Source organism: Schistocerca nitens, chromosome 3, assembly GCF_023898315.1.
Source record: "Schistocerca nitens isolate TAMUIC-IGC-003100 chromosome 3, iqSchNite1.1, whole genome shotgun sequence".
Taxonomy (NCBI): domain Eukaryota; kingdom Metazoa; phylum Arthropoda; class Insecta; order Orthoptera; family Acrididae; genus Schistocerca; species Schistocerca nitens.
Genome location: NC_064616.1, coordinates 878,284,232 through 878,302,121, shown reverse-complemented (window position 1 = coordinate 878,302,121; position 17,890 = coordinate 878,284,232). Strand labels below are relative to the sequence as shown.

At 44.3% G+C, this 17,890-nt stretch overlaps 1 protein-coding gene across 2 annotated transcripts in view; it reads right to left on the bottom strand.

The window, feature by feature from the left end:
• LOC126248918 (MAM domain-containing glycosylphosphatidylinositol anchor protein 1-like) overlaps window positions 1–17,890 on the bottom strand; it is a 1,134,762-nt gene that overhangs the window by 427,391 nt on the left and 689,481 nt on the right. For both annotated transcript variants that reach the window (XM_049950410.1, XM_049950411.1), the window contains exon 4: window positions 15,266–15,436. In XM_049950410.1, the coding sequence (XP_049806367.1) occupies window positions 15,266–15,436 (171 nt within the window). The remainder of the gene's footprint in view (window positions 1–15,265; window positions 15,437–17,890) is intronic.

Here is a 17,890-nt window from a genome sequence, read left to right as displayed (position 1 = left end):
ATTCAACGGACGCGACATGGACTAAAATTTCGTGACTCCGACGGCAACGTCGGGCCTGTGGGTGTCGATCATGCAGGACTTGGCCTTCGAACGATCCGTGTATTCGTGATGCCTTTCGAGGTGAATGAAGATGAAGTGATCGCGGCGCTAAGCCCGTATGGAGAAGTCCACATAGCCAAGACGTGGGCACAGTTTACGATGTATCCGGTGCTTAATGGTGTGTGACAATTCAATAATAGATCTCAAATGGCACGTCCCACTGTACATTTCCATAGGTGGCTGCCGTGCGGTGGTCATTTACGACTGACAACCTCGAACATGTTCCGGTTGTGGCAAAGAAGGCCACGTCCATAATGAATGCCTGCAACGCCGCGTCACTCAACTATGGCACGACATTACGAACACCAACAGAACCACAACCGCCCTTCCAATCACCCATGCAGCGACAGTGCACGTCCAGCCCTCACAAGACGCACTTCAGGGGCGTATCTCTGGACCGATACACCCGGAGACGTCACAACACCTTGCCACCGGCAGTGCCCCCAGCGAACATGACTTACATCCAGACACACCCACGCTAAAAGATCACAACGATACCAGCGAGAGTTTTATGGAGACTGAAGACAGCATCATAGTACCCGCGGCTTTTGTACCGGAGCGACGCGAATCTCTTCCCTTCTTAGGCACCGAAACACATTGCCGGATACAAAAGTCGCCCAAACGACGAAAAAGACGTCACAAGATATCAGAATCTTCCCCTGAGCCCCCTCCGCAGGACAAAGAGATGGAACATACATTAACTCTTTTTCCTCTGCGACGGAGACGCGTCATTCACAAGAAGGTGATCCGTTCAGCAGAGATCGGGGGCAAGCCCCGCGCCCAGTAGCCATGGAACATAACACTCCCGTCGTCACCGACGCAATTGAGCCAACTCAGCCAGCGCTGCCACCTCTCACCAATGTGGAAACTGACGGACATTTTTCATTGGCGGTTGACACAGACTTACCACCTCCACCCGATGAGGAAATGAGATCTGTTCCTCCGTTAGACCAACACTAAAATGGAGAGTGTTTCTACGACGACTCCCGCGAATACTATGCTTTTCCAGAATCCACCACGACGATCTTCACCTGCTAAGAACCTATCGACAGCACGGATCCCCCATCAGAACTACCAAATAGCTACCATCAACACCAATAAAATCGATTCCCACGTTAAACTTCAACTGCTCCGCGACACGCTAAGAGCAGCGGAGCCCTGCTACATGAACTGAGGACAACAACTTGGTCCGGGTGTTGTAGATACCAGACGTACGCCGCCTCCGCGGCTATGGAACACACAGGTGCAGCCATCTTCCTGCGAGAAGGGATTGCAGTTTCCGATGTCGCATATATCGCAACGGCGCGAGGGGTGGCCATAACAGTTGAAGGAATCAAAATCATAAATCTCTACGTCCCATTGGGCACTGATAAACGGAGGGATCGCTCCCAGTTCTACGCAGAAGATGTTGTTGTTGTTGTTGTGGTCTTCAGTCCTGAGACTGGTTTGATGCAGCTCTCCATGCTACTCTATCCTGTGCAAGCTTCTTCATCTCCCAGTACCTACTGCAACCTACATCCTTCTGAATCTACTTAGTGTATTCATCTCTTGGTCTCCCTCTACGATTTTTACCCTCCACGCTGCCCTCCAATGGTAAATTTGTGATCCCTTGATGCCTCAAAACATGTCCGACCACCCGATCCCTTCTTCTAGTCAAGTTGTGCCACAAACTTCTCTTCTCCCCAATCCTATTCAATACCTCCTCATTAGTTACGTGATATACCCACCTTATCTTCAGCATTCTTCTGTAGCACCACATTTCGAAAGCTTCTATTCTCTTCTTGTCCAAACTGGTTATCGTCCATGTTTCACTTCCATACATGGCTACACTCCATACAAATACTTTCAGAAACGACTTCCTGACACTTAAATCTATACTCGATGTTAACAAATTTCTCTTCTTCAGAAACGATTTCCTTGCCATTGCCAGTCTACATTTTATATCCTATCTACTTCGACCATCATCAGTTATTTTACTCCCTAAATAGCAAAACTCCTTTACTACTTTAAGTGTCTCATTTCCTAATCTAATCCCCTCAGCATCACCCGATTTAATTTGACTACATTCCATTATCCTCGTTTTGCTTTTGTTGATGTTCATCTTATATCCTCCTTTCAAGACACTGTCCATTCCGGTCAACTGCTCTTCCAAGTCCTTTGCTGTCTCTGACAGAATTACAATGTCATCGGCGAACCTCGAGGTTTTTACTTCTTCTCCATGAATTTTAATACCTACTCCGAATTTTTCTTTTGTTTCCTTTACTGCTTGCTCAATATACAGATTGAATAACATCGGGGAGAGGCTACAACCCTGCCTCACTCCTTTCCCAACCACTGCTTCTCTTTCATGCCCCTCGACTCTTATAACTGCCATCTGGTTTCTGTACAAATTGTAAATAGCCTTTTGCTCATTGTATTTTACCCCTGCCACCTTCAGAATTTGAAAGATGGTATTCCAGTTAACGTTGTCAAAAGCTTTCTCTAAGTCTACAAATGCTAGAAACGTAGGTTTGCCTTTTCTTAATCTTTCTTCTAAGATAAGTCGTAAGGTCAGTATTGCCTCACGTGTTCCAACATTTCTACGGAATCCAAACTGATCTTCCCCGAGGTCCGCTTCTACCAGTTTTTCCATTCGTCTGTAAAGAATTCGCGTTAGTATTTTGCAGCTGTGACTTATTAAACTGATAGTTCGGTAATTTTCACATCTGTCAACACCTGCTTTCTTTGGGATTGCCGGCCGAAGTGGCCGTGCGGTTAAAGGCGCTGCAGTCTGGAACCGCAAGACCGCTACGGTCGCAGGTTCGAATCCTGCCTCGGGCATGGATGTTTGTGATGTCCTTAGGTTAGTTAGGTTTAACTAGTTCTAAGTTCTAGGGGACTAATGACCTCAGCAGTTGAGTCCCATAGTGCTCAGAGCCATTTGAACCATTTTTTTCTTTGGGATTGGAATTATTATATTCTTCTTGAAGTCTGTGGGTATTTCGCCGGTCTCATACATCTTGCTCACCAGATGGTAGAGTTTTGTCATGACTGGTTCTCCCAAGGCCATCAGTAGTTCTAATGGAATGTTGTCTACTCCCGGGGCCTTGTATCGACTCAGGTCTTTCAGTGCTCTGTCAAACTCTTCACGCAGTATCTTATCTCCCATTTCATCTTCATCTACATCCTCATCCATTTCCATAATATTGTCCTCAAGTACATCGCCCTTGCATAAACCCTCTATATACTCCTTCCACCTTTCTGCCTTCCCTTCTTTGCTTAGAACTGGGTTGCCATCTGAGCTCTTGATATTCATACAAGTGGTTCTCTTCTCTCCAAAGGTATCTTTAATTTTCCTGTAGGCAGTATCTATCTTACCCTTAGTGAGACAAGCCTCTACATCCTTACATTTGTCCTCTAGCCATCCCTGCTTAGCCATTTTGCACATCCTGTCGATCTCATTTTTGAGATATCACTCGTTTATTCCTCGGCAGCCGGCCGGAGTGGCCGATAGGTTCTAGGCGCTACAGTCTGGAACCGCGCGACCGCTACGGTCGCAGGTTAGAATCCTGACTCGGGCATGGATGTGTGTGATGTCATTAGGTTGGTTAGGTTTAAGTAGTTCTAAGTTCTAGGGGACTGATGACCTCAGAAGTTAAGTCCCATAGTGCTCAGAGTCATTCCTCGGCAGATACGATCATCTCATCGTAGGTGGAGATTTCAACTGTGTCCTCGAGCCTACAGGCCAATACCCTCATTTCACGACATGTCCGGAACTTTGCTTCCTCGTCCGCCGCCTTCGTCTCCTCGACACTTGGAGAGTGGTACACGGAGAGCGGGCATACACACATCATGAGCCACTCCGCTAGCCGTCTCGATAGAATATATATCTCTGACGCTCTAAAACCGGTTCTCCTCAACGCGTAACGTTGGCCGTCTGCCTTTTCGGATCATGACATCTACATCTGTACCATGAACCTACGTCGGAAATCTATATGGCGCAGCTGAAAGCCTTGGAAACTCAACGTCACGCTACTGCGGGACCCTGAATGTCGACATCAGGTCACCGACACGTGGCACGCTTGTGTTCAACGCATCATGCGTTACGAGACCACACTGCAGTGGTGGTTGCTGTGCGCCAAACCGGCCATCCGACGCACATTGACACACTATGGCAGAGCCTAAGCCAGGTAGAATCACCACATATCAGATTTCTACTATTGCCCTCTACGCGAGCTGATGGATCATCCTCCATCCCCGATCCGTCTAAAAGAAGCTCAGCGCATCAAGGCAAAGGTCTTAACCCTGACCAGGTGCCGTGTAGAAGGAACCATTATACGAGCACGAGGACATGATAGGATTAACGGCGAAGAACCTTCTACGCATCATATTGTTCAAAATGCTCGTCGACGCCGACAGGCCTTAATGACAACTTTAGACCTACCTGATGGACGACGGCTGACTTGTCAAGTTACCGTTGCGGATGCCTTCACAACGCACTACAGACTTATCTATCAAGAAGTACCTGCCGGTGCAGATGCCATTGCTGAGGTTGCCCAGGAGACACAGGGTACACTTAAACGCCGCGGCTGCAATACTCCTGACGGCGAAAGTGACAACCGACGACGTTCATGACGCTGTGGCCAAAGGATCACTGAATCGGTCTCCCAGGCCGGATGGTTTACCGCCTGCATTTTAGAGAACCTTCCAGGATTTGATGTTGCCACAATGGAGGTACATGTACTGGGAACGTTTGTCCGGCGCAGCACTCGCGCCACCAACATTAATGGAAGGCTTACTCATACCAGTCCCGAAACCTGCAGGAGGAACACGACTCGGCAGTTATCAGCCAATCACGTTACTCAATTTCGACTTCAAGATTTTCGCACGCCTTCTAGCTGTGCGACTCAAACATGTATTTTTTTAAAATCTTTATTCAATCCCATAATATCATACATAATAACCCACCACCTTATACATAAGCGGGTCTTACATCTACAATACAATTCAATGATGTTAGCAGCATTCAAACATGTATTACGAGAAATCGTTTCCCACGAACAAAAATCCTTAGGCGGCGATCATAATATGGAGACAGCCCTCCGTGAATATCGAGATGTGATCGCTGTGGCAACACACTCGCGACTGGCAGGCGCTTTAATCTCCATCGACTTCAATCAAGCGTTTGACAGTGTCAGTCATGCATTCCTCAACGCAGTGATGGACCGGATGGCGATTCCCCCAGTGTTCACGCAGGTATTATGCTGCTCCTTCGTGGGGAAACGTCCAGGCTTCTCGTCAACGACAGACTTACAGAACCTATACGGACTGAACGCTCAGTACGGCAGGGTTGCCCACAGTCGACTGTGCTTTTTGCCATTGTGATGGAACCACTCATTTGCTGATTACGGCGACGCTTGGCAGGTATTCCACTCCGGGGTCACGTGTTCCGCTGCCGAGCGTAAGCGGACGACTTGACCCTCGTCGTACGTTCAGCGGCCGACGTACAAGCTGCGATGCATTGGATCACCCGTTACAACACAGGGGCAGGGAGCGCTATGAACGTCTCAAAATCATGCGCCATAAACACCGGCCGCGGCCTTCCCGCAGACGGCGTAGTCCCCTTTCAACTGATGGACACCTTTCGCTGTCTCCGATAGGTGTGCACGCGAGACATTCGTCGCACCTCGGCGATCAATTTTCGGATCATACTGCAACGCATCCGGGCAAACGTACAAAATCACCTACTACGCCCGCTAAATATGTGTCAGAGTGTCACCTTCGTCAATACCCATCTGGCAGCCCGGATACCCCACATGACGCAGATTCTGCCCATCACTGCGACAATGGCAGCAAGACCACAGGCAGCTTTCGGTTATTTTATATGTTCTGGACACATCTGGTTAAAGTGAGAACCAGGACTACGGCACTTTACACCAGTACTATGCTCCGGTTATGGAAAAGCCAAAATGCTAGTTTTACTGGAATGTTGACCAACGAGCTCGCACCTGTTTCGAGACGCCCACCGACGTCTTTGGCACACATCCCACCTCCGATGTCGCACATCGGCCGTTTATTTTTGGAATACAGCTACATATGCACCGAGCTCCCCAGGACCAGGAAGACGACCACCTGCGACATCTACCGCCTTCTCCGAACGTACCCACCCCCAAAACCCCGTCGAAGCACGTCACCCCCAGGTTTCATTGCCTACAGTTTGGAAAACGATCCACCAACCATACCACACCACTGACACCACCACGACGTGGTACCTCCTCGTCAACGGCAAATATACTACAAGACAGAAACTGTATTGCATCGCGCTGGTGCACTCACACCTGTGCCTCAAGTACAATGTCGAAGATACAGATTTACATCGTTTCGAGTGTGGGCCAGCAGCAGCTGCCTGGACCCTCGTACAGAAGATTGTGGCTTTCTACCTCCGAGTACCCCCAAATCACGTTTCTCCTTCCACGATGATACATCCTGACACGCCGGCCGAAGTGGCCGTGCGGTTAAAGGCGCTGCAGCCTGGAACCGCAAGACCGCTACGGTCGCAGGTTCGAATCCTGCCTCGGGCGTGGATGTTTGTGATGTCCTTAGGTTAGTTAGGTTTAACTAGTTCTAAGTTCTAGGGGACTAATGACCTCAGCAGTTGAGTCCCATAGTGCTCAGAGCCATTTGAACCATTTTTGAACCATCCTGACACGACCTCATTTCCATCGTCTAAGTGGCACGCCATCACATGGATCAGTGGCATGGCTATCAACTACCTCTTCCGGGACGATATTATCGATCCAGCGGACTTCTGGACACGCCTCCATGTACACCACCACACCCTTCGCCGTCATCGACACTATCGGGCCACGTTCGCGAACTATTTACCGAGTATTTTCGCAACCCCGCCTCGGAGCTGGAATTTCAACAAAACGTGTCAGCCAAGACTGGTCGACCCCACGTTCCCCTTCTAATGATCGATGACAGAATGGACGTTGTTCTGATGGCACGCCAAAGTGGAGCATGGCGCAGCAAGTATTCCCAGTTTCTTTCATTTCTCTTTTCTCTTTATATTCTGATTTATTTTCCTTACACATGTTTATGCTATTGACGCATAGCTCTGTATCTGCAGCCTATTTGTTTTTTTTCTTCACGTGCTTCCCCATAAAACAAAGCAAAAAAATAGGTTGCTGCTGATGTTCATTTACGTTTACAAAAAAAGGGAAGGATGTTGAGATTGGCTATGTTTTACGTTAAAAAAAAGTCCGTAGAGAACTTACCCGTAAAAAGCAAAAGTACTGAGTTCGAGACTCGGCCCGAGACACAGTTTTAATCTGTCCGGAAGTTTCATGACAGAGCGGATTCTGCTGCGAAGTGAAAATTTCATTCTGAGTTGCAGCTGCTTGGTAGCCCTTTGCTGTCAGCAGCGCAGCCAACGCAACTGACGTTCCGCGCCTCTGGTGGTGCTCTGAGCTCATGAGCTGTAATCATGATTGATTTCTTCTGCTGGCAGAGATATACATTACATGACCATGCCAGTGGTTCATACGCCCAGTGGCTTGGTTGTGGCCAGACAATCTACTTCACTTCCATACCCCCTGTATACTTCATCAGCTCCTCAGGGCTCAAGTACACCAGTACTTCACGTGAGAGATTAAATATCTGTCATCTAATCATAAACGAAACACAAAGTCTCACTTATCTAGTATTCTAGCAGTGCGTATCCGTAAAACAGCTGCACTCACAAGCCCTTCTGATGATGATGATGATGATGATGATGTTGATGATGATGATGATGTTTGGTTTGGGGGCGCTCAACTGCGCCCGTACAAATTCCCAACCTTTGCTCAGTCCAAACTCTCCACTTTCATGAATGATGATGAAATGATGAGGACAACACAAACGCCCAGTCATCTCGAGGCAGGTGAAAATCCCTAACCCCGCCGGGAATCGAACCCGGGAACCCGTGCTCCGGAAGCGAGAACGCGACCACGAGACCACGAGCTGCGGACACAAACCCTTCTGTTAGTGCAGTCAGTCTCTGGAGCAAGCTACGCTTCACTCTGATCAGATTGCCCTGTTGTTTCAAGAAAAATCTGAGCCGCTTCATTGTGTCACCCCCATAACGATTCCCCACAAATTAACATATTTGTCCATTTTTTCTTTCTGCCAGACAGTAAAGCCAATGCTCCTATTTTCACCCAGATACCCTTCTTTCTCTCTCCTTTTCTCTATCAGTCACGCCAGTTTCTTTGGGCTTATTTTCATTAATTTTGTGTTATAACGTCCCTCTTTTTCTCTAGCTCTTCCTAGCATTTCTCTCGTGTTCACTGCTGCGAGCACTCATCGTTTAAACCTACCTTCCCATAATTTGTATTTACTATCGTATAACCTCATCATTTTAAAATTTCCGAGGATAGAACGCGGATCAAAAGTTTGTTTACGTACAAACGGTAACTAAGGCATCGGATAACAATCGACAATGCACGACTAACAGACGTGGCTCCGCAGTGTGCAGTCACGTTAAACACCGAGGTGACAAAAGTAATTGGATAAAATGGCTCTGAGCACTATGGGACTTAACTGCTGTGGTCATCAGTCTCCTAGAACTTAGAACTAATACACCTAACTAACCTAAGGACATCACACACGTCCATGCCCGAAGCAGGATTCGGTTCCAGACTGTAGCGCCTAGAACCGCTCGGCCACTCCGGCTGACAGTAATTGGATACCTCCTACCATCGTGTCGGACATCCTTTCTGTCGGATGAGAGCAACAACTTGATGCGGGATGGACTCAACAACTCGTTGGAAGTCCCCAGCATAAATATTCAGCCATTCTGCCTCTGTAGCCGGTCATAATTGCGGAAGTGTTGCCCGTGCAGGATGCACGAACTGACCTTTCGATTATCTCCCATCATTGTTCGATGGGACTGATTTCAGGCCCGCTGGGTGGCTAAATCATTCGCTCGAATTGTCCAGAATGTTCTTCAAACCATCACAAGCGATTGTGGCCTGGTGACATGTTTGGGAACATGAAATCCATAACTGGCTGCAAATGGTCTCCAGGCAGCCAGAAATAACCATTTCCAGTCAATGATCGGTTGAATTGGCCCAGAAGACCCAGACCATTCCATTTAAATGCAGCCCATACCATTATGGAGCCACCACCAGCTTGTACAGTGCCTTGAAGACAACCTGGATCCATAACTTCGCGAGATCTGCGCCACACTCGAACCCTACCATCAGGTCTTACCAACTGAAATCGGGAGTCGTCTGACCAGAACACCGTATTTCAGTGTCCGCCCCTGGTAGCTGAGTGGTCAGCGCGACCGAATGTCGTACCTAACGGCCCGGGTTCGATTCGGGGCTGGGTCGGATATTTTCTCCAATCAGGGACCGAGTGTTGTGTTGTCCTTGTCATCATCATTTCATCCCCATCGACACCCAAGTCGTCAAGTGGCGTCAACTCGAAAGACTTGCACCAGGCGCACGGTCTACCCCACGGGGGGCCCTAGCAACACGGCATTTCCATTTACCGTATTCCAGTCGTCTATGGGCCAACCGATATGGTCACGAGCCCAGGAGAGACAATACAGGCGATGTTGTGCAATTAGCAAAGGCACTCATCTGCTGCCATATCCTATGAAGGGCAAATTTTGCAGCACTATCCTAACAGATACGTTCGCCGTAAGTTACACTTTGTTTTCTGCTTCTTTATCGCACAGTGTTACTTGTCTGTTAGCTGCTCTCCGTCGTTAAGTGAAGGCCGTCGACCACCGAGTTGTCCATGGTGAGAGGAAATGCCAGAAATTTGGTATTCTCGGCATATTCTTGACACTGTGGGTCTCGGAATATTGAATTCCCTAACGATTTCCGAAATGGAATGTCCCATGCGTCTAACTCCAACTACCATTCCGCATACAGAGTCTGTTGTTCCAGGTCGCGAGGTCATAATCATGTCGGACACCTTTTCGAATGAGTCACCTAAGTAGAAATGACAGCTCCGCCAACGCATTGTCCTTTTATAGCTTGTGTACCCGATATTACCGCCATCTGTACATGTGCATATCCCTATCCCATGACCTTTGCCATCTCAGTGTAGTCGTAGTGCGTTGCTACTGCTCTGTATTTTTAGCGTCTGCTGAAATGGATAGTCATTGCGAAAATATACGTTATCGAAGAGTACGTTCACATGGAAAAATGTTGGTAAATAATGTAGTTCAGTTCTGTCGAGAAGAAAAACGGGAAAGTTTGCTCATACAGTTAGAGAGCGGTACGGAGAGAGTAGCAGCAGCAACAGGAAGAAGTGTACGGACAGTGTGTAACGTTGTGAACGATGTTGAGAAGCCGGCCGCGGGTGGCCGGGCGGTTCTGGCGCTACAGTCTGGAACCGCGCGACCGCTACGGTCGCAGGTTCGAATCCTGCCTCGGGCATGGATGTGTGTGTTGTCCTTAGGTTAGTTAGGTTTAAGTAGTTCTAAGTTCTAGGGGACTTATGACCTCAGCAGTTGAGTCCCATAGTGCTCAGAGCCATTTTTGATGTTGAGAAAGCCAGACGAACTGGTCAGAAAACTGTGACACGAGCCAAGAAGTGACTGAGGAATTAGTGTGTTGACGACTACGATAAGTGTTTAGTTCTTAGAAAATTACGACGTTAAAAGAGAAATAACCACCCTGCGAAAGCCTTACAGTTGGGTTAAGGCGTATACAAACATTAATTTCATAGGGAAACGAATCAATTCCTGGAATATTGTCAAGGAAATCTGGTTTCCTTTTAAAAAATGTAAAATTAGGAACAACTTTTCCGGTTGAGGGGCAGAACTGTCTGCAGAAGAGCTAGGTGTTAGCCTTTACATATGGATTAATGGTATGGTGTACGCTTATTATGCAGTACCTCGCCCCGTAACGCTCTGCGTATTGATTATAAAACAAATTTAATTTTAGCTCACGTGTCTGTAAAGTGATATTTTAATAGTATTTGGAGATTTATGTTTGTTCTCCTATCTTAGTTACTAGGTCGGACAACAAAATTTCATCTTTTATTTTCATTTCCTACGCTTTCCTGTAGAAGAATACATTAAAAGTTAAGGTACCGTTGTCTCTTGATACTGTTGTCTCCTGCACGCATATATGCATTATTCGACCATAAAACAACAGTTTGATTTTCATTTTGGTCATATCGATTATTTTTCTGTGCAAGAATGTGTTAGCAGAATGTATGTTCTGTCGGCTGCAAATGTACCAATTACAATTCAGGAACCGTGTTACGTTTTGACTGAGAGCAGTTATACCGCTCGTGTGTCATTCGAAGCAACCAGTATCAGAACACGTCATCAGTTCGCGGTGCCTAATTATCACGAAAGAACGTAAACAGCGCATTTTATCTGCACTATTATAATTCCTATATTTGATATGATATACCGGGTGATTCAAAAGAAATAACAAATTTCAATTGTTTATTACGGCCGGCCGTTGTGGCCGAGCGGTTCTAGGCGCTTCAGTCTGGAACCGCGCGATCGCTACGGCCGCAGGTTCGTATCCTGCCTTGGGCATGGATGTGTGTGATGTCCTTAGGTTAGTTAGGTTTAAGTAGTTCTAACTTCTAGGGGACTGATGACCTCAGATGTTAAGTCTCATAGTGCTCAGAGCCATTTGAACCATTTTTTGTTTATTAAACTATGAAAGATCGAAACACATTGCGCGTATGAATGGGAAGGGACGATTCAAAGTTAAGCCACATCTCCACTGTTCTTTGTTTGTTGCAACATGGAAACTACACCACAAGAGAAATCATTTTATTAGTGACCACAACATTACTGTGCCTGGGAGTTAGGGAGCTTCGGACTACTTATTTTGAGTTTTTACCGCATATTTCACGAAGACATACAGAAACATTTGATTGTATAACCACATCCGCCCAGAAAGTACTCTTAGTACGAGACTTTATTATTAGTCACTACTGTACTTGTTCACTGTAACGTCACCGCATGTTTCCGATAACTGGAGGAATGGGCACTGCAGCGACTACAGCCGTCAAGAGATACAGGAAACGTATTCGCAATTGCTAGTATAAACCATCATTGGCTGTATATTGGAATTTGTGCTGGACCTGGACTGGAATCCGGATATTCCGCTTTACGCGAGCGATCACCTTAACCGCTTCGGCTCTCCGTGCACGAATCATGGCCAGACGCAAACTTCCATACGTCGTCGTCTGTGTGTCACAGCCTGTACTCGTATAGGCATATTCCCTTTCAGAAAGGAAATATTTATCGGGAGTGGAGAGCATGGTATTGGTGAATAAATACGAAATAGCAGTGACTGTGTTATGCATGCATGATCGGAGGAACATTGCATTGTACTTCTTAATAACACAGGCAGCGCTATTTCGTATTTATTCGCCAGTACTAGGCCCTCGACTGTCAATAAATATGTCCTTTCTAGACAGGAATACACGAAACGGATGAGTACAGGTTGTGACATATGGACGACGACATATGGAAGTTTTGGTCTGACCGTGATTTGTGCACAGATAGCGAATGTGGTTAAGTGACCGCTCGCGTGAAGCGGGAAGTCAGCGTTCGAGTTTCGGTCCGCCACAAATTTTCACTGCCGTCATTCCAGTATAAAGCTGCTGGTGCTTCATACTCGCAGTTTTGAGTACGTATCCTGTAAAAATCATGTTCTGTATTGGAATTTGCGCGAAGTCAATCAATTTTTCAAGTAACGTGCATTTCACCGTCGATTCAGCAAAACGCCACTTCTGCACAAGAAGATTTATGACTGGCATACAAAATTCTTGGGGCCAGTCCTCGAATATCCACAAGAAAGACAGGTTAGGAACTTCAGCTCCCTCAAACAACGCTGTGGCCAGTTCTGAAACGATGCCTGCCTATGAAGCTTTACAAGTTGCAGTTTCCGCAGGAATCGTGGCCCGGCGACCATAACAGAAGGTACAAATTTCGCATTTCAGTTCTCCAGAATATGGAAGAGAACACTTTTTCCGAACGACTCATCTGTTCGGACGAATCGACGATTCATCTATCGGGTAAAGTAAACCACCATAATGTAAGAATTTTGGGGTCACAAAATCCTGCTGGCCGCTGTGGCCGAGCGGTTCTAGGCGCTTTAGTCCGGAACGCGCTGCTACTACTGTCGCAGGTTCGAATCCTGCCTCGGGAATGGGTGTTTGTGATGTCCTTAGGTTAGTTAGGTTTAAGTAGTTCTAAGTCTAGGGGACTGATGACGTCAGATGTTAAGTTCCATATTGCTCAGAGCCATTTGAACTATTTGAACAAAATCCTGGCGTCGTCACCGAACATGAAAGAGACTCACCGAGACTGAATGTGTTTTGTTCCGTTTTCGTTCACAAAGTTTATGGACTTTTTTGCTGAGGAAAGTGTGACAGCAACAGTTGGACTTTCTAAAACATTTGTTGTTTCGTCAATCTCACGAAGATTCCAATTATTTCATTTTTCTGTATGACGGTGCCTTTCTCTCTTCCACCTTGAGGTGCAGCGTCATCTTAACAACAGCATCCCTCAACGTTGGAATGGAAGAGGGGGACAATAGGATCTTGTTCATTGTCTTTGGCCCCCCAGGGCATCAGACCTCCGTCCCTGCGACTGACTTTTTTCTGTGGAGCTATTATGGCAGCTGTCTATTCCATAAAGAGGGACCTGTTGATTCTTGTGTGGAATGAAATGGACCACTGTTCCGTTGTTTCTCGAGCAACGCATGTCGTTCACGTTGAGTATATGAGTATCTGAGCTAACATAAAACTGAACCTTTTTCTACCCAGTGACGTCCACAGTGTGTTTCTTTCTTTCATAGTGTATCTGTAACGAACAACTAAAATCTAGTCTTTCTTGCTGAATCACCCTGTATATTATGTTACTTATAACATGCTTATCGTAATATATGTAATATAAAGTATGTAGAATACCTGGTTCATGTAAGAGTGGTATTGATAGCTCTAATCTTACCAGTTTCAGTAAATCGAAAAACAGTTAATGAACAAAATTTTACTGACATATGTCTAGAATGGACGGTAACAGGCTGAGAAAACAGATTTTTAAGATACTTGATAGTTGGCTGAAATTTACCAACGAACTCTCGAGAGAGGTGAGAAAGGATCTTGAACGGGATGGGTTTAATCGGGGATTCATCTCAGGCTGGCCATCATGTGTGTTAGTCAGCGGCAGCTTTAAACAGTTCTACACTGAATATGGGTGGGTGATGAACAAAGGAAAGAAGTTAGGCTAACGGAAGGAATGCATTTGCGCAAGAGCTCCGTGGATCAGAAGAAAATTGTGTTACCATGTCTAGATGGTAATTTGCGACAATGAAATAGCATACTAAAGACTAGTTCAAAGATGAAAAAGTGGTTCAAGTATCTCTGTGAGAAGTGTTCTCATGTATCAAAGGTGAAACAGGAGTTTGTTGGATCTAATATTCGAAAAATGATGTTCCAGTCCAACATCGAACGAAACTTTAGTGTGTTAGATAGGGAAGCTTAGATACCATTCGAGGAGGTTGGTACAAAATTCTGGACAAATAGAAAAGTACTTATGTTAAATTTCAGTTGTAGCAAACACGCTGGGAAAGTTCAAGAAGGTTGGCTTTTTGATGAGGTTGTTTTCATCAAGACATCCAAGCTGCTGAAATACCGATATGATGGCAGACTACTGATGGTACTTCACCGAGAGATAGAACAGGCAATTCATTGGAGAGAAAGTTTTATTAGGTGGTTTAAGGGGAAAAGAGAAAGGAATATAATCCAGTCTGCACGTAATGCCTATGCAATAAGCAGGTGTTACTGTGTTTATACTCCAATTACTCGGTTATTCATAATAAAAAATGAAATTAACTTTCATTACAATTACATGTGATTTGCTAATTTTCTTTCTAAAATACACTTCTTACAAAATATGTTTATAGAAAGGAACTGAAGTTAGATACGGATTCATTGTTCATGACCCATAAGATTAAGTTATCATCTAGCAAAAAGATTTTGTCTCTGAATTTACTAAAGGGACAGAAGTACTCAAAATGCTTATTAATGAATCACTGGAGACTATGATTTCTTGTGACGAAACATGTACTCCAATGTTTCGGATGATATACGAAATGTTGTCAGTGGAATTCGCTTCCACCAAACACATAGTTTAATGATATTTTATATTTACCTCCAAATCCAGATCCATATGTGTGGTCAAAAGACGGACCAGTGTTAAGATGCCCAGAAGGTGTAGAGTAGTTATTTCTTATCCAAAGAAAATCGGTAACCGAATCCTGTGACCAGCCGCAGATATCTTCACTTTCAAAATCGCAGGAGGATTTCGGCGAATGAATCAGGGCTTAGCATGGAACAAACAATGGTAACATTTCTATAAACAATACACTCACCAAAATTGATATCACAGAGATTAAAGTCTATCAGAAACATGTGTATCTGTATCGTAAAATATTGTTGAAACGTAATAAAATACTGTGTGTTTGACGATGTGTAGCGTAAAACCTGTGCTGCAAAGCAAGCCCTCCCAGAAAATATTTTAATCTTAAATTATGATATGAATACACATGAAACAGTGATTTATCTCTCAAACACTGCATTGTAATATTTCTTGTATTTTCTTAGAGTAATTTGCAGTGACTGCAGTGAAATGTGTGAGTCATGTTACCGTAGGTGTTTGCTTGGCAACACTTCAGTAGATATTTATGATTAGACCACAATTATATGATTTTTTAAATTGTAACTGCATTCTTCCTAACTGTAAAGGTTTTTTTCTACTTGACGACAGTAACATAATATTCGTTAAATATATCAGTAAACTGAAGCATTTTTCTAAGATACTTGGCCTTTAACGGTTTACGTTGTAACTTAAACTACCACAGATCTAAAGAAGAGTGTATACATACGAAACTCGGTAACTGTTGTAAGATTTCTGTGGTGCGAGGATCAATTGTAACTAAAATGGTTCTCATACATCCAATCTATTCTCAGGCGTCAACGTACTGATACAGATGTTACTAATATTAGTGATAAGTACTTGTTACGTTATTCTCTCTAATTTCAATGAAAAAGTACAAATGTCATAACCAATTGACTGTGGGGAAAAGGTCTTTTACGAATTCGGCTTGTGTTTTCCTTTCAGTAAATTCTTTTTACATGGTACTAAGGTTTTAAATATATCATTTGGTAGCTCCTGACTCTCAGTAACAAAAGTTCAAGACATTTTGTTGCTTTCCAACTTTTAAAAAGGTTTCGTCGTTATTTCTAATTGGTCGAATTGCGGAGAAAGCTATGAAACTTCCTTGTGTGCAGATTATTAGCACCACTGTAAAAAATTTAAACACAATATAATTTGCTAGGCAGATTCCCGAAAAAAAAGTCATCTGTTAATATAAACAGTAACTTTTCCTCGATAAATATCAACAATCGTGAGCTAATATCTGGAATTTCTCAATATAATTTATGAATCTGATACACAAATAAAAATTAGACTAATCAGAGTAAACGATTTGGTCTAAAATTCGATACCCAACAGCTGGCTGTTTATGAGCTTTCTAAAGAGTCGAATGTTAATAGTGCAGGGTATACAGTCGAACGTGGATAAGGGAGGAAACTCTATAAATGAACCTAATCCGCATATCCTGTCATTTTTCACCCAAAAATCTCTATAAGTGATAATATTTTCACGATTCTTATGTCCTGACCTCGATAAATGAGACTACTTGACTTCCAGTTCTATAAGCAAATTTCACACACATAAGGTGTCTTTTGTTACAAACTTCCTAGTTCGTATATAGCGAATAATTGATTGCTTGCAGATTCCTCAATTCTTTTGAATTTTGAACGATACCGATCAGTCAATTTTCGTTAAGATATGGGAGCTTCAATAACATGTTCGAAATGTAGCAAGCTGCCAATTGTCCTAGTTAATGTCGACCCAAGACTGCGCAGAAACCCGAAAATCAGAGATAATTCAAAATACACATGTGTTTTCTGTAAACTGCTATTTCATGTATTTAATAAACCCTCTGCATTAATTAGACGTTACTCACCGAAAACTGAGAACTTGTTTACAAAATGGCACTTAAAACATACTATAGTTAGTATCAGCAACTTTCAGTTCACTATCGTGAAATAATCGTCCAATTTTGTCTGGTTTTGTTCCTCATTGACTTTTTTTCCTGATTATGGTCATCATTCACCGGTGAGTCGGAACATCGTGTTTGTCAAACGACTTCGTTCTGCATTTTCTGACAACAAATCAACACATGTCAGTGCCCCGGCGTGCGCAATAATCAGATCCTCTACCGGTCACTTTGTTCATTATATCCACCTCACTTAGCTGCTCAAATACCGGTACATCGGTATCGCCATTTAACTACTTGTGGATATTTTCATCATCTACGTCTTCACAAAAGGAAATCTTCATTATAAATAACAGTATTCATTCTAATTATAACATAATACTTCCAGCTCGTTTTTAGTTGGTTTTTTTTCGAAGGTTATTAAACTGTACATGCGTAATCCATAAGCTTGATGATTCGCATTCGGATAGTCGGGAGCTTGCTCTACCAATACATAAAGAGTTACAAGTTGTAGCAGTATTTCTTGATTCCATAAGCATTGCTTTCCCGGTATTTCCACTTTTCCTGAACCTTTCAAAGTGAAAAATGTACACTACTGGCCATTAAAATTGCTACACCATGAAGACGACGTGCTACAGACGCGAAATTTAACCGACAGGAAGAAGATGCTGTGATACGCAGATGATTAGCTTTTCAGAGCATTCACACAAGAT